The sequence below is a fragment of the Channa argus genome, chromosome 24 (assembly GCF_033026475.1).
Source record: "Channa argus isolate prfri chromosome 24, Channa argus male v1.0, whole genome shotgun sequence".
NCBI lineage: Eukaryota > Metazoa > Chordata > Actinopteri > Anabantiformes > Channidae > Channa > Channa argus.
The window spans coordinates 9,645,105-9,666,213 of NC_090220.1; the positions used below are offsets into that span (position 1 = coordinate 9,645,105).

General features: G+C 38.6%; 1 protein-coding gene across 30 annotated transcripts in view; it reads right to left on the minus strand.

Moving 5' to 3' along the window:
• The window catches only part of dlg2 (discs, large homolog 2 (Drosophila)), a 232,740-nt gene that overhangs the window by 65,897 nt on the left and 145,734 nt on the right, over nt 1–21,109 (minus strand). Inside the window, exon 1 of one of the 30 annotated variants that reach the window (XM_067494178.1) lies at nt 2,824–4,178. The exons of the other annotated variants lie outside the window; for them this stretch is intronic. Within the exon in view, the coding sequence (XP_067350279.1) occupies nt 2,824–3,144 (321 nt within the window). The 5' untranslated portion in view covers nt 3,145–4,178. Of the gene's footprint in view, nt 1–2,823; nt 4,179–21,109 lie in introns of those variants that run through there. 30 annotated transcript variants of the gene reach the window in all.

The window sequence follows — 21,109 nt, forward strand, 5'->3', positions numbered from 1 at the left end:
CCATACATTTGTGTTAAGTTTGGTACATTTATGTGTTAGCTTATTAGCATACAATGTTCAAAAACATTTTCATTTTAATTAATTTTGAAATACCGTGTCTTATTTAAATAAGATTGTGAATTGTGAGCAAACATCATAGAGTCAGGCAGCGAGAATCACTCACTGTGAATTCAACAGAAAGAGAAAGATTACAGTTGGCTACTCTGCAGCTTTGCAAAGTCAGAAACTGACTGACTGAAGGAAAACTGTTTGTGAGAGGGATGATAAGTGGGAATAACGCTTCTGTTTGCCATGCACAGACACTAATCATATGAATGAATTCACAGTAGTCCTAAGGGAGCGTGAACAGCACTTCAAAAATAACACACTACAACGGCAAATGCAGCCAACATTATATATTCCTTTTACTCTCAGTTAGAGGCAAAAATCAAAAACACATTTGTTTATGTACCAAATGTTTGCTCACACCTGAGCAACTTGCCCGTCACATGCATCAATACATTTATATTAAGTCATTTGGAATTTATCCAAAGTGACTTACTTTATAAGTGAACATACACAAAACAAGAGAATATTCAGCATATTGCCCATCTACATGTAGGCCAGAAGAGACGTGGCTCAAACTGCTGATCCTGTGGTTAGTGAATGACCAGAAGCATAGCTCCTGCCTGGGCATTAACTGTATGCTCTAGGTCTGCATGATGGAGGTAATGTTTACAAAATTATAGCCACTTGCAGCTATTAACACTCATGAGGATCTGCCAATGTTATTTGTGTCACTGAATGCTTCTGCTGACCATTGCCTGTTACTTCTCCCACAATTGCACAAAGGATGCAAACGCTTCAGAGAAGGCTAAGCTTATATACTATACAGCACATTGATGCACAGGAAACCAGGTTTTCTCCACTTTCGTTAAAGAGAAATTAAAAATGCTTAACAAAGACAATGCTAAACATATAATTATTGTAGAAGAACTTTTATACATTTTCATTTCTTTGCACCATTTGCACTCTAGTCTGACATAACATGGATACTGCTGCCACTATGAAGTGGCAATAAAACGCACACAGACCCCTGAGAGGCACTCAGCTGAGCATATAAATGGCATGCTTATCTGCACAGAGGCTTATTTCCCTGTTCTTTAAGGCTTTCTAACATGGCCTTGTAATCAGCTTCCAACAGCACATTGAGCCAGTGGTCCATCCGCACGGCAACACTATGATTTGTTAAATTACACCAAGGTTAATATCATATTTTAAGACACAGAATTATACATTTTCATTTTGCCATTATTTAAAATAACACTGTAGATTTCATTGCTGCTCTGTGATGAGCTCATCTTCAGGAGTAAGAAAATCTAAAAGGTGTCTAAATCTATGAGGCCAGTGGTTCATATATCTGGTTAGCGCAAGTAACATTTATGAATGCATAATGGGCATAATGAATCTCTTCATGTAGACCAAAATAAAATAACAACATGACAAATATGACAATGAGATGGCAGATGTTGCCTTTGTTTTTACATGACAAAGAAAATGTTATATATTGCCAGTGAATTTAGATTCTCAAGATTTATAGTTCCAATAAAAACATAGCTAGTTTATCAGTATTACTACCACAACAGGCATTTGAAACACATTTCGTTTTTGGTCTGAAGATACGTTGATCAGTCACAACATTAAAAGCACCTGGTGGTTCTATTGCTGTGGTAGACAGAGGTGAAGAATGTAAGGCTGCAGACCAGTCAGAGTGACCTGAGTGTCCAGCTCGACATAATTTAAAAGCAGTGCAATAGCTAGAGAGCAGGTCATGTTGGCAGCTACCCCATTGCAATTTCCCTGTGCTGCCTTTCCCTCAGGTGCATGATGAATTTCCCGTTACCTCCCACTAGCTGTGTCTGAGCCAACTCTTTTCCTACCTTACCTTAACCAACTGCTAAATGTCTAAAAAATATGGATGATCAGATATTATTATTATTATATATAAGAATATATAATTCAATTCACAATTATATTATTATTATTATTATTACAGCTTTATTTTTAAAGCACTTATAAAACAAAGTACAAAGTGCTACCTACAAAAATCTATTTGTGTTGACGTAATTACCGGGAGACAGGAGATAAGCACTGATGTTTTTGTATTGTACATTACTTGCACAAACCTCTAAACATCACTAAAACTGACACAATCCTTTAAGTCAATACTTCTTAGGGACAAAACACACAGAGTTTGTTAGTCACCGAACACAAATCATACTGTATATCACAAGTAATTTCTGGCTATGATGTAAAAAAAGAGCAACTATACAGAATGCTAGGTAGTCTTTGAACGAAGGATAACACGAGACTATCACTGCCATTATCGCATCACTAAAATATTTCTATAGTGTATTAAAAAGCCTAAAACAGGGAGGAAGGCAAAATATTTACTGACTCTGGTGATCTCTGCATTTTCTGCTGACTGAGGTTTAAAATTCTCAATTAAAACTAATATATAGTGAAACTAAATCTAACACAATTTGTTTAGGTGCACTAGTGACAGGTTTAAATAAAGACCCCTTTCAAGCTGCTAGATAAAAAATAAATTAATTTCTCCATCATAATGCATAACATAGCCCAAAACTTCAATATTCAAAAATAATAAAAACTAAATAAAATTATATAATATATAATGTCCAACATTTCTTTCCATCATTAGTAACACAGCAGAGGTGTCTACTACATCACACATCCTGGATGAACTCTACACAAGTCAAATCTGTTCAACAGCTGGCTGTTCCTCATGGTTTTCTCATATTACTTATGGTACCAACATTTTACCTGAAAAGACTCCCTCCAGCTGTGGCTGCACCCACACTCAGAGGGCCATAGGTCACAGCTCCCCCCCTTGGCTTGTACTGCTGCCAAGCGGCTGGGGCTCCTGAAGGTTATGTTGTCCAAATGCCAGGCTCCCATCTGACCCCCACTTCGAGGAAGGGTGGCACTGCCAGGGACAGATCCATAATGGTACCGATGGCACGGGTGAAGGTGGTGTTGGTTGACGTGCCGACGGCTGCTGAAGGAACATGCCACATTCCCACAGTCTCTCCTTCCTTCCACGTCTGAAAAGCAACTCTGCTGTTTGCGCAGATAAACAGTCATGCTGCCTTCACAGAACACTAACCTCTGCTTACTTTACCACTTTGTCTTTTGCTGCTTTTTATTCCTCTTCAGTAGGTTCACTGGAACAGACACACTTCTGCCTCATGTATGAGTTGCTCACTCTGGCAAAATGAATGATGAATGACTATCTGGCTGGCTGGCTGCTGTAGCTGTACAGGCTACAGAGGGTGTGTGTGCATGTGTGTGAGTGACTGTATATGTGACAGAGCTTCTGGAGTGGGAGAGGAATAAATGAGAGAGAGAAAGATGGACACAAAGGAGAGGGGGGAAGGGGGGAAATAGAGTGAGATACTGGATGAGTAAGAGGAAAAGAGGAAGGGAGGGAGAGAGGAGAGCTGAGTGAGATAGAGGGAGAGAAATGGCAGTGCTGCTTGACAGCATCCACACCTTCAGGCAGAAACAATTGATGGTTGGTGCTACTGGGAATTGGCAACAAGAGCCTGTACTACAAAACTACAAATTCATACACTGTAACAGTAGGAAGAACTAGGAAGTTAAAGCTGGGAATGGAAATTGAAAAGCTTTACTGACTATTCTTCACCTACAGCTTCACAAGTAAATATTATTTATATGCCAAGTACGCGCTAAGTTACTGGATAAGCTAAGGTGAAATATGTTTTTAAAGCTGAACTAGCATTAGTAACAAAGTGAATATTGGCCCATTTGTTATCTGGTACCTTGAAAGCCAGTAATATAAAGGGTGCTGTTTTACTGAAGGATTCTGCAGAAAAGTGCCCACATAAGCAGTGGATGCAGCTTTAAAACTGTAAAATCTGAGGGGCTACAGCATTGAAGAGCATGTACATTCTGAGCCTTCATCTATTAATTAAGTTCTAAAAACACATGGGCTAATACAGTATCAGCCCCTCACAACACAAGGCTTTCAGACTTTATTACTGTTACACTGGCACAATATTTTCTGCCTCTCTTCAAGATTCTTCTCCAGCAGTTCAGAAAAGTAAGATGAGCGCAAAGAAAGTAAAGAAACACAATTGATGCAAACCTTCCAAACCTAATCTGAAAGCTGAAAGTTACTGAAAACATGTAAGAGGAATTCCTTCCTAACTCTAAATTTTTCTTGACTATGCAGTCCTCCCATCACATGGTCTCTTTGTGATGCTTTAGAATGTGTGTTGGCAGGATCATTTCATTTACCAGCGGCAACTCAACAGTGATGGAGAATAATACCTCAACCGAGCTCAGTGCAGCACCAACAACATGTTCTTATAGCAGAGAGAGAAGCAGTGTACACACACTGCTGCCCACACTGTGGTACTGTAACAAGAGATGAGATGTTTGTGGGACATGGTTGGATACATGGTGGGTTAGAACAAAATGCACCAATAAAAAAACCACAGACCTCTATACTCAGTTCCTCATTCTGATGCCCATGCTTCTTTCTTTTGCGTGGTGTCAGATTTTTCTATTTGCTTAATTTCATTATGACGAGTCATTAAAGCAATATACAATGTTTGGGGTTTAAAATGTGATTTATAAAACTTTCATTGGCATTTCTCAAGTAGATCTACAGTATGTCCTGAAACAACACTTAAACATGAACCTCAACGCTTGACCTCTCACCTATCTGTTTGAATTTTAGAGATCTAATAGAGTCTTGAAATGCCAATGGATATCACAGCTTCAAATCAGAGAAAACTGCCAAAATCATCTTTGATCACAAGGAACTTGGGGTCATTTTGTGTACAGAAACTGATCTTACGTCAGTGTATTTACTTTTGATGCCCTGCTGTGACACAAATAGAAATCAAACAAGAGAACAGCTTTTTAAAAGGCAATGTTTTCTAACTTGATACTCAAATGGTCAATTTTACTGCACAGAAAACAGATACTTAACTGTTGGGGGCAAATGCAATACATTTGCAACAATAGTTTCTAAATATAATCTCTCAAGGTTTATAAAATGTATGAAAAAATTTAAGGGATTAATCTCTTACATATACCTATTAGTGCTAAATGCTCAATGTAGACAAATGTCACTTTCAGACAGCCTTTAAGCGACTCATGCCGAAATCTGTAAGCCTAGACTGCTCATCCTCCTGTCTGCATTGAAAAACAGCCTTGTTGTAGTCTTCACCTCAAGCCAACTAATAAGTGTGTTATGGCAACAATATGACAAACAAAAGGAGTGCTATGATGTCATATTCCTTTGAATCTATACCTATATTATTTGTGTTGTTCCAGTGGAAACCAAAACAATAAGCATGTGAATACCAGAACATTTGCAATTGTAACAATATTCTGAGAGAAGGGTTGCAATTTCTGACAGAATTGCAAGGGTGCTGATATTTTAGGCCATGACTGTGCCACATGTCTGTTTTTTCGCAAAAGTATATGAACCTCTACAATTATCAGTTCACTATAATGGCTGAGTGCTTTGAAAGGATCTTGAACCAGGCAGGAAATGCAGAAGGCCAAGCAAGAATCCCTAAAATTAAAGTGTAAATTCTCTCCAAGCCAATGTGCAGGGCTGATAAACATTTACTGGAAACTAGCAGTTGGAATTAGAGCTGCACAAGAGAGTTACCACACATACCGATTCCACACTCCAGTTTTTAAGTTTGGATGATGCCACTTATTCACCATTCTGACTGTCTCTCAGTTTGAGGCTAGTTATAGGGTCTCTCCGTCTCTGTCTGTCTGATAAAATAATGCAACTGATTTTAAATCTGCTTCCCCTAGACCTTACATTTTAGACAGTGTGTTAGACAGTCAGCAGTGATAAATCAGGTGTAATAGTTGTTAGTATTAGTCCTCATTCCCTCCATCCATACTCTGCGCTTCTGAACAGGAATGTTTCTGTTTCTTTTCCATGTTACCTATCGTTTTTATTACCTGAAGACAAACATGGATTGTTCAGTGCATAAAGAACAGTAGCCCCCCTTCATTAAGTAGCCCCCTGGTGTCTAAATGAAGTTTATGCTATGCTAACATCATTGAAAACACACATACACATCACAACTTAACGTATTTCAGTCACCACAATGCTGTGGCAGTAACCCTTTGACAGTTTTAATGTGATGCAACTTGTAATGTCTGCACTAAAGAAGGCAAACAAACCAAATATAGAGGAAAGTCAATTAAATATAAAAGAGTAACAACTTTCAGATGTATAACCACCTGTGGCATGACAGGAGAGGACCTTTGTCAGACCCTGTTCCCATCCAGACTCTGACCTAGTAACCATTCACCTTCCAGCTTCACATTCTTGGGGCCATTAGGTAAAAATAAAAAACTTCCTCTCTCCTTTGTTTATTTTGACTCAACTCTACAACAAAAAGAATGTAGGGACGACACAAATATTCTATAGAAATGTCTAGTGAACTTTCTTAAAGCTTGGTGCAAAAATAGATGCAGGGTCCTCTAATCATGTATTCACGCATATTTTTTATTTCTATTCTATCTTTTATATGTTTTTGAATAGTTGTAGTGTTTAGCATTTGCCACTTTAGTGTTAGTATTAAATGTGTGTATATATATATAAACCTGATATTTCACCTTTCACCACTATTATTAACGACCTTATAACAGTATAAAAAAGAATTTATGGGGGGTAAGGACTCACTTTGTGAAAGTATCTCATCTAAAGCATCAAAGGTGCAGCCGGCTGGTTTCAAAAGTCAAACAATTAGTTCATTTGAGATAACTTGAGTGCAGTGAAGACTTAAAGACTTGTAGTTAAAACACACCTCTCTTTGGAAGGTCAAGTTACTGGTAAATTTGAATCTTGGCCTCAACTACACAATGAAGGCAAAAGAAAACTTTAATCTACTCTGAAAATTGTTTTGAAAAATAGAAGTCAGACACCTATGACTCCACTAAAATGAAGTTACATGTTTCAGCAGCTGATTTTAAAACGGTAAGTTGAAAATAAATACATTAAACAAACTGTGTTGTGTTTGTGGATACTGAAATGTAATTCTAGCTTTTCACACCCTGGAATGACTGTATATACCATTAGATGACAGCTGTGTGTGTGTGTGTCTGTCTGTGTGTGCATGCAGTCTCATACAACCTTGTGTTTGGTGTGTGTGAGTTTTGTCATTGCATCCAGATACCATTTGACCCTTGACACAAACTTGGGATGAGCCAATCAAACTCTGACAGGTCATTTGGTGTGTCGTACCACTTAACTAAACAGCTCTCACCCTCTCAGGCCTTGGTCGCTAAGAAACACAATCTGCTTTGCACAGAGGAGGAGAACTCATGGTAAGGAGTTGAATTGCTATAATAGGCTATTTTTCCCCTGCTGTGCTATCGACATGTCACCTGTTTGACAGCTACAAAAAGTAACAACAGAAAATTTACAAAGAAATGCTTCACTGTAAGTTAACACTGTTAACGCCCAGTGCATGCAGCGGTGTAAAAAGCAATAGTTTTGTAGAGGTATGGTGACCTTGTTTAGAATATGTATTAATTTGACCTAAAAGTATATAAATTTGACAAGAAAATAAAAACAAGGCTTCTTGTGGCAGGTCCACTGGCAAAGAAAAATAAAAACAAAACAAAAGTGATATTAACTGAACTTTATGTAATACATCAAACATACCACATGGGGGCACTTACAGTTTAGATTTAAACTGTAGGCTGACTCGACTACTAACATTTCACTGGTATGTATGAAGAAAATCTGCTGGTCTCATCAAAAACAGGTCACAAACTAATGCTGCAGCCATCTGCACTGATCCGGATCCAAACATCTAATAAATGTGTGTTTTCTTCTCTGGAAATTCATGTGGTTGTTCTTATATGAGATCATCATGATGACTGGTATTGTATTTCTAAATTCTGATATGTAGTTTTTTGAATTATGTTCAACTAACTCTCATACTTTATTATTTTCCATCTGACAACATTGCAAGACACTCATTAACCAAAGCATCAACAAAATAGCAAACTTATAGAAGCTCTGTCCTGGTATGTCCTGCTAAACAAGACAGAAACTAATGTGAACCAATTGACTGCTTACAGCTATCGGTCCAGCAGCAAACATCTGAAAAGGCAGTTTCCATTTTCTGTCATCAAGAACCACAGTGGAAATAAGTCTGGAACTTGGTCCCTAGATTACTGTAGTGTGGTGCTTTTCCTGCAATGTTCATCAAGCATTTTCTTTTTAGTTCTATCATGTATGCATATGTTAGTTTCTTCTTCTTCTTGGTTATTCTTTCACTCATATCAGCAGACAGGTTTGGCCATGAGTGTGATTGGTTGCACAGATAGTTGCTCTTTTTCAGTAGGCTACAAGCTTTTCTATCTGTAATGTAATGCACTTCATTTTGTCACAAGTAAAACACTGTTCAGGAGAAGAGAAAACTGTTCGCGCTATGACTGATCAAAATTATTAAAGCCTAATGTTTGCAGACTGTCCTTCCACAGTCTCAGGTGTTTGGGAAAATATTTGTTTTTTAAGGTGTACGGGATGCAGTAGACATGAGTAAACTAGCTCAGGAACATAGGCCACATACGTAGGTCTAAAATGGCCCATGTTGGATGATCCATCTGAAGTGCTGAGACTGGTCCTACTGGGCAAGTAAAGTTCCCTGTCAGTGCAGCAACTCTGATGAAAGGGGAGGGAACACCACCCTATGTTGTTCAATCTTGGTGCAGACTGACTCTGGGCACTAGTGTGTACAGTAGGTTTGAGTTATAGCTCTACATCTATGTTGTTAAACTCTGATACAGCGAGCTGACAATGACAGAATGACTATACTAGGCATTAATCTGAGTGAGTCAACTTAACAAACTGACATTGTGCTGCTTCAGCATATTGAAAGACCAGTTACTAGCAGTGCATGTAAAAAACAATACACACTAGAGGGTAAAGACAGTTGAAAGGTGCCAAAAAAAAGGCATCAGACTGTATACTGTATACCATGGTGTTTTATACACTTCATTTCATGAATAATGACCCATACAGTGGGTGCTAACAAGACTGTGAAACACATACATGCACACAGACATTATTTAAGTGCTTACATCCGACTGAGCAACCAAGATAATAAATGGCGGAAAATAATGTATGGTAGTTTATGCAGGGATGGAACTGACCCCACCAATGTTTCAAACATTAACATTTAGAGTGACAACCTTTAATGTGTCTGCTCCAAATTCTTTCGCTAGCATTTAATCCTTTATCTTTAACTAAAGTTAGGTGGTAAAATAATGTTTGAAGGACACTCACTGATTTTTAACTTGCTTCTTTAGGTTTAGGTTTGAGTAGTACATGTACATAAATGCCATTAATGTTCCCTCTGATTTCCCTACATTAAAATTTCTCTGAAGCAACCTAAGTTCAGATTATTTTATCTTGTTGCTCACACTATGGAGTTTGTAATCATTGTTAACCTGCTTTTCCAGAAGTCCCCATTTGACATCATCTGAACTCCTAATGATGAAAAACTACTCTGGCTGATGTCACATGGAGGAGTTATGCAGGAAATAGAGAAATATTTAATTATAAGGAAGTCAGAGGGAAGTTTAAATGCATTATTGCACATTTCCACACTAAAATAAAACCATAGAAAGCAAGTTCAGAATTGTACATTAATGTACATTTACAGCCTAAACTAAAGCCATAGAATGTAAAATTAAAATTGGTGAGGTCGCCCTTTAACATGGTAGTCAACAGTGCAATAAGGGTGAACATTTTGATACATACAGCTACAAAGGTTAAGTTGGGTTTCTGTTCTTTGTTTCTATTAAAGTGCAATGTCTTGTGCCAACATTAACACACTGATAACTCATTAATATCAAGTTCTCTTACCACCATTTAGTTGTTTGAGGCTGGTAACATAGGATGTGTTGTGATGACTTCTTGCCTTAGTGGTACAGGGCTCGGCAGTGGAAGTGACCACTTTAGTAGGTTTACAAGCACTAATTTGAGATGAGCCCTCAGTCTCTCTACTATAGAGACTATGTGATGTCTATGCAGCTGTTTAACTTACTGAGAAAGTTTGGTGAACTCTCTGTGAGACATCTTCCACAAAACAGCCCCCCTCTCCTCAAAAATGGGCCCTTCCCTCTGCCAATTGCACCTGCCCAGCAGTAAACCACAGCCGGAGAACATGCTATATTATTCATTCTTCTTAAACTTCATCCAGGGATGTCAAAATGTTATTTATTTATGTAGATTTTACATTTAATTTAAGAAAGATATTGACAGTATGTGACTTTTCATTCAGTTGTCAGATAATAATATTTACACCATGTTAGTACCATGTGTACCGTCAGTGTCCATGTTAAGATTTACATTAAAAATGTCTCTTTACAGTAAATTCTGAGAAGATGAAACATGTCCAATTAATTTGCAAATGGTGTTGTCATACTATTTTAATCGTGATAAATATGTTAATTGATTGAGAGCCCTTATGTACCCAGTTTATAATGAGCAAAGGTTTTTCTGAGGAGAATTCGGGATAGTGTGTCATAGCTGTAACTCAGTTGGTAAGGCAGTCAAAGTGTCTCTGGGCAAGACACTAAACCTCTAACAGCCCATTCCCATCCCCAGCTGTGCAGTACCAGTCCAAGCCCGATAGAAATTGGGGAGGGTTGCGTCAGGAAGGGCATCCGGCGTAAAAACTGTGCCAAAATCAACACTGACTCTGTGTAACGGTGAACTAAAATGATTATTGTCATTGTGTCAAGGATGCAATTTAAAACTAACGTCTTCCTTTATAGAGAATACTTTACATTATCAAATGTTCTTCTTAATATTTCCATTTGCTGTTGTCGTGTGAATCTCAAAGACACTTGTATGTGTGTACTTTTACCTTCTACCTCACCAAAAATAAAAAATGTTTTAATTAAATGCAAAATTGGGTTAAAACATGAAGTCCTGATTTCTATATGTGAAGATAACGCATTTCTTCTATTAAAAGAAGCTTTTCTTCCCCATTGTAACCTAGTACTAGGTCAGGTGGGGGTTGTTGGGTTCCTTCTCTGATTCTATGATGTATAGATGTTCATATGTAAAGTACTTTAAGATGATGAAAATATAGATGGGTTTTCCATCACAAACAATAAAAAATGTGCCTTCACAATTTCATAATAGATTCATATGAAAAGCTGCCTTGTAAATGTAATTAATGATTTTACAGAATCACAAATGTTTCCAACCACAGTATTTCAACCTGAAGGGAAAGCTTGCCTTACTAAAAAGGTCAGTGGCCATCAAGACTGACAGCAGTCATGGTTGTTAGTAGTGTTCATTTATTCATTATCATCATTGTACTACAACAGATAAAGCATTAACTTAGGTTATATACAAAAGAAAAATTAATGGAAACAATCGTCTAACTCTCCTTTTAAGAGCCAAAGGCAGTGTTGGTTCATCACACTCAACCATGTAAATGTTCTGCACTTATATAGCACTTTTCTACCTATTGGCACTCAAAGCGCTTTACACTGCTTCTTATTCACCCATTCACACTCACAATCACACACACACTCACACACCAATGAGGGAGCTGCTATGCAGCTGGCCAACACTCACCTGGAGCAACTAAGTTGGGGTTCAGTGTCTTGTGACTGGAGGACTCAGGGTTGAACCAACAACTGTGAGATTGGTGGACAACCACTCTACCTTCCTGCACAACAGTCGTCCATACTGTATGGTTTAAACCAGCAGAGCAAACAAGAGAGTGAACTCTGCATTCTTGGAGCTTAATAGGAAACAACTTCCTTTTACTTCCTCCACATTAACTTCCGCAACTATATGAGCCCATAACAGGTTAAAGCCCAATTTCCTGGTAGAAGGGTTAGGGTTAATAGAATATATCATTGAGCAGATCAAAAGAAAAGCATTTGTATTATTCTAGTAATAACACAATGCAGAGAGCAGTAGAAAAAAAACAAAACAAAAAAAACAATGGAAACCTAAAAACATTAAATAAACTGTGGTTGCTGAAGTGATAGATGAACAACCAACTAATCCATAACAAACACAAGGAAAGTCTAATAGAAAATACCTCAATAATTTAAAGAACCTGTTATACGAAAAGCTGTATTTCTGTGCACATGAAACGTAAATGCTCTAAAATCAGAAGAGCGCATGACTACAAATTTGCTGCTTATGTTTTCTCAGTTTTTTTTACAATAAATAGTATTTTTATATACTGTGACAGTAAGGAGTGAAGTTTATCCAGATTCAAACAGCTTATTTGATACTGCTTGGCTGCTTTTAGCTCTTTTTATCTGACTTTATTTTGTACATCTTGTTTGAATCTTCTGTTTAGGTTTATGCTGGTTTCTTGGCCTATGCCCCTTGAAGAGGAGTCTTAATCTCAAACTGATTTAAATACAGAAAAACCTGCACCATGGTATCTTACACATATATTATTGTATAAATTGTATGGCTAATGTGGTGCATTTATTCACTAAAGGGTTTAAAGCAAAAATATTAAAATACAAATTACAAACACAGAGATGTTGATCAGCCTCTAGGTTTTCTAACCTGTGATTCATCCTCAGTGCCACACTGTCTCTTCTTTAGCTTCTCCACTATAGTTTGTTTCCACTTGCAGCCAGAAGTTAGAGACGGCCATTTCACTTGGTTCAAATTGATACCGAGCCCCATACTAAGGCTCCCCAGATCTGGCGCCCAATCCCGCAGAATCTCCATAGACAGTCTTTTCTTGAGGGTCCCCAGGCCATTGGAAAGTGGAGGGGACAGAAGGTTTGGAACACTTCCTCCATGATAAGTGTAGCCCAGAGATGTGTTGTTTACCATGCTGTCCCATTGTTGCTTGGCCTCAAAGCTCATTCTGAATGTGTTGTTCTATATCCAAAAGATCCCTGACTAAATTCTCCAAACACATCTTCTTTTCTACATGCAACAAGAGATTCTATTATAAGTGAAGATGTCCCAGTAAAGAAAGGCAAAGCCACAACCCCTTCAGAACTAAAATAATCCTTGTATCAGTTGTACCTCTACCTGTTTATGCCATTTTCCATTTGGGCAGATAAGAGGCTCTGCACTGGACCCATCTAGCTTCTTTGCAGATGTGTTTCAGCCTGACACAGTGCATTCCGTTCTTATGTAGGAGGCATATGGAACAATGGCTGCAGCAGAGCTGTTAAGAACTGATGGGTGATATCGCTCTAGGGGGGTAAGTTAGGGGAAGCACTCAGGACACATATTCAATATATCTGATTGGGTGAGAGCTGCAGTGGCTACGCCATAGACGTGAATCTGATTGGATTAGGCAGAGAAGAGTGCTGGGTGCTGGAACCCACTGATATAAATCACATGGAGGCATAATTAATGCCTGAGGGATGTCAGCTCTGTCAGGAAGCCAAAACTAGATTAGAAACAGATCAATCGAGCATGTCAGGAAAAGAGGTGGAGCAACAGTAGCCCATGCCACAAACAAACCAAAAACACCATAATGAGCTAAAAAACAAATGGAAACGAGAACAGAGCTGCAAGTGTGAGAGTTAAATCAAATACAGCATTAACAGTGGCTTAAGGCTAATTGAAAATTCTCAGAATAGAGCAGTTTTAACATTTTGTCTCACACTTTTGTGATTGGAACAATCAGAGAAAAGCAGTTTAGCCAGAAAAGAGAGAGATAAACAGCTACTTCATCTACCTGTCTGTCCCTACCCATTCGTCCTTCTCTCACTTTGTGTTGTCTCTTTCGTTTGCCCTTTGGCAATGAGCTCTTCTCTCTTTTACACCCTACAGCCATCTCCCTCCCACTCACTGACCTCTCATGTGTCTCCCTCATTTTCTCCCTGCTTGTCTTTCCCTGGATCAGGCTCCACGAGAATGTGTGGATGCTGGAACAACTCAGGCCTTAGGCCCAGGCTGCCTGGAAGCAGAGATGCTCTTTGCTTCAGCACTGAATGAGTGCAGGATTGGCCTTGCCTGGCTTGACACTGATAACACTTGCAGGTACACATAGAACAAGGTAGAGAGTAGAGTAAATGTGAAAACTATACTCTGCTTATAGCAGACATGTTGAAAAAGCCTGAACCGTGTAGGAAATAGTCAAAGAAAACTGTGACGCACACTGTCATGTTTCTTTGTCCCTCGGTTCTACAAAGGTTTGATATTGGATCTCTGAAAAACCCACTTAGCAATCATGCTACTTGAATACATGTCCATTATCGAAAGAAGCTGGCTCCCACACAGCATATGGCTGCTTTGCCACCTGGACATCACAGCAGTAACAACCACAGTAAATAAAAGAGAGGTGGAGAGAGAGAGTTATAATCCATGAAAACTGAATTAGAAGAGAGAGGTAGAAAGCTATGAGGGGAAAAAGTTACAAATGCTCAATACACATGAGGCTTGCTGTTAGGTTACAGTGTACATAGATTAGACTTTGCCATGCTTTACAGACAATCATAGAGGTTTTTGATACAAAAGGCCTTTTTCAGCAGATTATTAACACATTCGACTTAAAGAAAAGACTATGTATTAAATTAGTGATTCGGAAGTACAGCATCTGCAATTTCATTATTTTAGAAAAACCCTTCCCTATCAAATGCATGTACTAATTTGTTGGCTTATTTATGTGGGCTCAATTTTTAATTACAATATCTCAGTCAGCACACAGCCATTTAGTAGCTGTGTGGGCTGTTGTGATCTTTCAAAATATAGCACAGTTTGCTGTGCACAGCTGTAGAGACAGATTAATATGGTGTGTTTGGAGAGCAAGCTACTGTTTGAAGTGGAGAGCCAGGTAACCATTAACAGTTCTCTGTGACAAACGAGAAAAAGTCAAAGAGGACAGTACATTGTGCACAGACAGTATGAACACAAAGATACTGCATTTAAATTCGTCTAAGAAGTTTAGTGGTGTCCAACTTTTCAACTAAACAACAGTTTTTAAAGTTTTTTTTCTATGTCATTCTAGCAAAGACACAAACAGACTACAAGTATAGACAGCATAGCTAGAATCAAGCCATGGGTGTAACAGTTATGCATCCAAACAAATAGACCAAATGTCTGTACACCCAGGTTTAGAGAAATGAACTGGTATGTACCAGTGTACCAAACCAGAGTACACATCTTAACAATAAGAAAGCATTGTAAGAAAAAACACAGCAGAGAAAATAAGTGTGACACCCTACCATCATGAGGTCATTAAAGGAAGACTTGCATTAAGCTCTGCAAAAATAAAATGATCAAATTACCATTAGCCACTAGTCTTGGGTTATTTATTCTTCACCACCTTTCCAGTTTTAATCCTTTAGCAGCATGTAACTAACCAGTACCTTTAATCTGGTATAAAACAGGCTTCAAAAACATCCAGCATCATGTTGGATAACCCGATCATGTCAGGCACAATCCATTTTTTTGCTTGATGTCTGATGGTGACTCATTCTCGACGTCACTGCTTTGCTCATCCCACTGTAATAAAACTTAATATACAAGCTACACTTTCAGATACAGATACTTTAATGCTCTCTTTGCCATTGTTTGGCTCTGTTATTCCCAAAACCCCAGCATTACACAAAAAATATGCCTTGATCACTGTAAAATGTATTTTAAATAAGCCACTCTAGGATATAGCATATTAAGACAATATTATAACAATAAAATGTAAGAAATGACATAAGCCAGAGTGGACACGTTGATATACAGTAAATCTTATGATTCACCCTTCAAAGATTCCAACTATTCAATTGTTAAAGTTCTTGAATTATTAACAGAAGATCTGATCGAAAAGGATTTGTAAATTATTACTTAAAAACGGACTTACACAGGCTTTTTGCCTTGAGGAAGTGACCCATTGGTATATTTAGATGTGGCATGGACAGTGCAGATCTAATAATTAAAAAGTTATTTTCCAATTTGAATTTGAAGCACTGCTGCATGCACTTGTTCTTGTGCACTTGAGTGTCTCTTTTATTCAATACAGAATAATAAGTAGTGCGGAGGAATATTTATGCTGAAAAGGTAAAGGTAAAGAAAGAACAGAAAGATTTGCTGATATAGACCCAAGGACCAAACAGCAACATACGATTTTACCAAAAATGACTAATAGCAGCGAGCCTCAATAATGTTTTCTGTTACAGTGAATATCCTGAATGTAAAATCATGATCAGGACTTCAGATCAATATTGTTCGCTGACTAAGGATCTTTCTTTAAGGGCTGTGAAACACCAAGCTAACATTAAAGAAATAGTGGTAAAGAAGACCGACTGCTGCATTGACTCTCTTTGCATTTTGTCCGGGCTGGCAATAGGCGCTTAAACACCCTAATAAGAAGAGCGGTAATGGGCATGTTGCTCTGCACATTTAACAAAGCAGTGTAAGATTACCAAACTGTACTGACGTTGTGATACTGTGGTGTCTCTTCTGCTCTTGTGCACTGATTAAGTAAACTAAACAAAGGGATCTTTTTCACAGACTGCCCGATGCCGATTCGCTGCCTGGTGCTGACGGTGTGGGACACACCAAGAATTAGACTGATGGATGCTTACTGACAGCCAAACACTGACCAACCACAAACTATCATCTTAGTGACACAACATTAAGGCACTGACCAAAAATGTTTCTCTTCTATTTCACTTCTCTTTATTTCTGTCTTTTCCTAAAGAAGCCAACGCCTAACTCAAATTGGAAACTGAATTCTTTGCAACTCAAATAGGAATCAGAACAAATGCCCATGTCTAAAATCCTTAAGTCTGCTAAATAAAGAAAAAAGAGCAGTTGATTTTAAATGCAGTTGTGGAAGATAGTGGTTCTGTCAGACTTTACCTGTTACTACACATACATGCATATTACCTAATCATACAGTATAGTATGTATGTATAGTAATACAGTACTGACACCATCATGTGATAATTTAACCAATTTCCAAAGTCTTCTTTTCCTTTCAGCTGTTCCTTTGCAAGGGTTGCCACAGCGCATCTGCTTCCACATAACCCTATCCTCTGCATTTTCTTCACCAACTAACTTCATGTCTTCTCTCACTATATCCATAAATCTCCTCTTTGGTTTCCCTCTGGACCTCCTGCCTGGCAGCTCCAACCTCAGCAACCTTTTATCGAATAACTGCAGTAAGTCCTGTCACAAATATTTACCAAATGAATAGGTCATCAGGAAGGACTTACTTTTTTCCACATTTACCAATCACACAATTTGTTACTTAAGTAACTAATTTTTTTCACTGTGTGCACACATTTCTTAAAATCCTCTGTTGTTTACAACTACATCATTTCAAGGCAATGTGTCCATTACTGCCCCTTTCACCAGTCTACCAGGGCCTTTATGTAAAATACAAGCACTCTGCTTCACTGCTCTATTAGCTTCCACCTCATCCCTAAGTCCAACCACCCGCCCATCCACCCCCACACATACACACACCACACACCCACACACGCAAACAAACATTTGTTGCTAAGCAGCACACTCCTCTTTGTTCATGTGAACGTAGCTTTGGCACACACACTGCAGGGGTCTCAGCTTACGTATGTAGCTAGTGTATAATCAGTAGGATTGATGCTGCAATTGCTAGTAAGGCAGTCCAGAGTGGAAGCTGTAAGCATCACATGTGATGACAAAAGCAAGGTGCATCATTGTGTGAGAGAAGACAAAAGGAAGGGGCCCAAGGCACCAAGATGGTGTAAAGCTTAAAATTGGGCTCTCTCATTTAGCTGTAGGAAAAAAAAATAGGAGAACTTTCGAGAATGAATGAGGAACTTCTTTGAGGAATTTCTGAGGGGATGCTAGTTGAACACTAGTAGAACACAGTCAAACTAGGCAACTTAATGACCAAACCCAGAATACGTAGGAAGGGTGCCTGCTGTGGTCCTCACATCTGACTTATTTGGGATTTGCTCAACCAGTGTCATGATCATACAAACAGCAGTTGCCTGCTCATGGAGATGCTCTGGCTTTGTGCAATGCTGATGTTGCATTTCTGCAAGGTAAAGCTACTAACAGCCCTAGGAGACAAACCAGCTCAATCCATTCTACAGTATGCTGGCTGCATCTCAGTTGGTAAAGCACTCATACACTAACAACAGGGTTTCTGGTTCAATTCCTAGTTTCTCCTGTTCACATACCAATTTGTAAATGGTAAATGGTAAATAGTCGCTTATATAGCCCTTTTATCCAAAGTGCTTTACAATGTTGATTCCCATTCACCCATTCACACACACACCGATGGCGGAGGTGCTCACCTGACCCACTTGGGGTTTAGTGTCTTCCCCAAGGACATTTCAACATGTAGCCGGGAGCAGGGATCGAACCACTGACCCTGTGGTCCATGGTCGACTGCCTTACCAACTGAGCTACATTTTGTCTCTGGACGAGACACTGAAGTCGCAAGTAGTGGTGCCACGAAAGTAGCAGCTGTCCAGAAAAAAATAGCTTATGCAATATAAGCTAGCACAAGCATGAAACTCACAATCAGTCCACTCTGCTCCTCCCAGCTATCCAACCCCCTGCTCTGCTGTGCTCTGCTACATTCTGCTACACTCTGCCCAGTGCTTTAAGTACACATCATTGTGAAAATGTACTAAATGAGAATGCTCCTGCTAATAAAGCAGAAATAACACAAATTATTTAATTTATTAGAAGGGTCAGGCTCCAAATCTTTGAGAAGAAAATAGTAGTCTTACCAGTGCTGTTAAATGAAACTGGGCTATAGGATGCTTCAGAAGTAGCTCTACACCAGGAGTCTCCCACCTCTTTTCTCCTGAGAGCTAGTTTTACAAAATAAAAATGGCTGAGAGCTACTCAAGGTTTGTAGCATTTATTCTCATAGCTTATTTCCACCCAAACTAGTAAACTTTCCACAACTCACATTTTGCATTAAAACATCACACAAAAATTTTGTATGTATTTTTGCATTTAGTTTGTCTGTATGCATTTCTTTTTGTTGAATTCTCTTACTTACTTACTATTGGAAATAAAAGTAGTTTATGCTGCTATTTCTTATTCACCCATTCACACTCACAATCACAGACACCGATGCAGGAGCTGCTATACAGCTGGCCAACAGTCACCGGGAACTAAGTTGGGGTTCAGTGTCTTGCTCAAGGACACTTCGACAAGTGACCAGAGGAGCTGGGGATTGAACCAACAACTGCGAGATTGGTGGATTGGTGCTTCATGCATGTGCATTTCATTTGGAGTCTGGACGAGGCAGAGAGGTGAACATCTTCTCCTTTGGACTGCAGCTGGGAGGGGCTGCTCATTGAGAAGAGTGAGAACGATACATGCTTTCATGTCAGAGCCTTCAAACACCAAACAGTTGCTAGATTTGTGGGTAGCTGCTTCGGAGGGGTCTGAATAGTCACTAAGTGTAGTTACAAAGTCACTAAATTGGCAATACTGATCACCACTGGCTGATCAAGTTTGACAGCAGTGCACCGTTTGACAACTGTCAAATAATAATTTTGTGTAAGATGGGGGCAGGACCCTTATGAATACAATTGGATATACATGTAAGTTGTTTGCTGAATGACCAATAAAATTTTACAAATCTAGTTTTCAAATTCATGTAGGATTCATTAACCCTTTGGCGAGTTACATGTAGGGATGGGCGATGGCAGGATTTTTTCCTTCAATATAATACCATTCGTTTATGCTATTTTGCATCGCTACCGATACCAATACAATAACAGGAAAATCACATGCGTTCTTAATAACTTTATTACAAGGCCAATATGAAATATTAATAAAAGTCATAAATATCAATACTTGAAAGAAAGGCCTATAAAATGGAATGAGTTAATTAAATAAAAATATAAAAATAAATGTTTCAATTATAGTATAATCATTAGACTACAAGTTACTACAAAATTAGTAGCAGTAACATTGTCATTTTCAACAATGCTTCTGAGCTCACTTTGAGAAGCGGAGATGGGATTGAGGCAGTGCTTGACTAAGACTGCAACGTCAGCCTTTGGCTCTGACATGTGATAGGCTTTTAATGCCTACAACTCTCAGAAGTGAAAACTAATTGCACGTTTTTGTATAACCACAGTGGTATTATATTTTTAAAAGTATCGTCTCCAAAATATAATCCGGCGTGTATCTGAGTATCGATATAAGAGGATCGATACGCCCATCCCTAGTTACTTGGAAAGTGGCGACGTGTTGGAGACCCTTGCTGTACACATTATGACATATTATGTTTGGGAAATATTTCCAGTAAAATATATTGAAGATATATTTTTAAAAACTTACAGACATCTGATTGCTAGGGAAAGTATTAACAGAAAAAGAAACTCAGACCAGGCAAAATTTCAAGTCTGGAAACCGTTGGGGTTCTCTGCTGCTACAGCCCATCTGTTGGATGGTTTAACATGTGCTTTCAGAGATATTCTTCTGCAATCCTCAATTGTAATAAGAGCTTATTTGAGTTACTGTTGCCCTTCTGTCAACTCAGTCTATTCTGGCCGTTTTCTTCTGACCTCTCAACAAAACATTTTTGGCCAAACAACTGCTGCTCACTGTATATTTTCCTTTTTTCCAGACCATTCTTTTCAAACCCTAAAGATCGCTGCGAGGAGTGGAAACCCCAGTAAATGAGTAATTTCAGCAAAAATATTCAGACCAGCCAATCTGAGAGTAACAACCAAAGTCTTTTAAATCACTTATCTTACCCATTGTGGTGCTCAGTTTGAACTTCAGCAAATTGTCTGACCGTTGCTGATTAGAACTGTTGAACAGGTGAGTATATAACTCTTATCCACCGACATTATGTGGAGCCCTTGGGCAATACACAACTTACTCTTTCAAGCTGAATGTAAACTGAAAACATTTTGTTGAAAGAAATGACAGCTGTCTGCCCTGTCAGTATAGTAATTTATCAGTCAGGTTCATCAATCAGATAATGCCAGTGTGACAACTTGTGAAAGCAGAGTCTGCAGTTTTGAAATTAGGTGGTGCTGAAGGCACATACTTGATGTTGGTAAAGAGACATATGAACAGGGACAGAATGATCTAAAATAAAAAAAA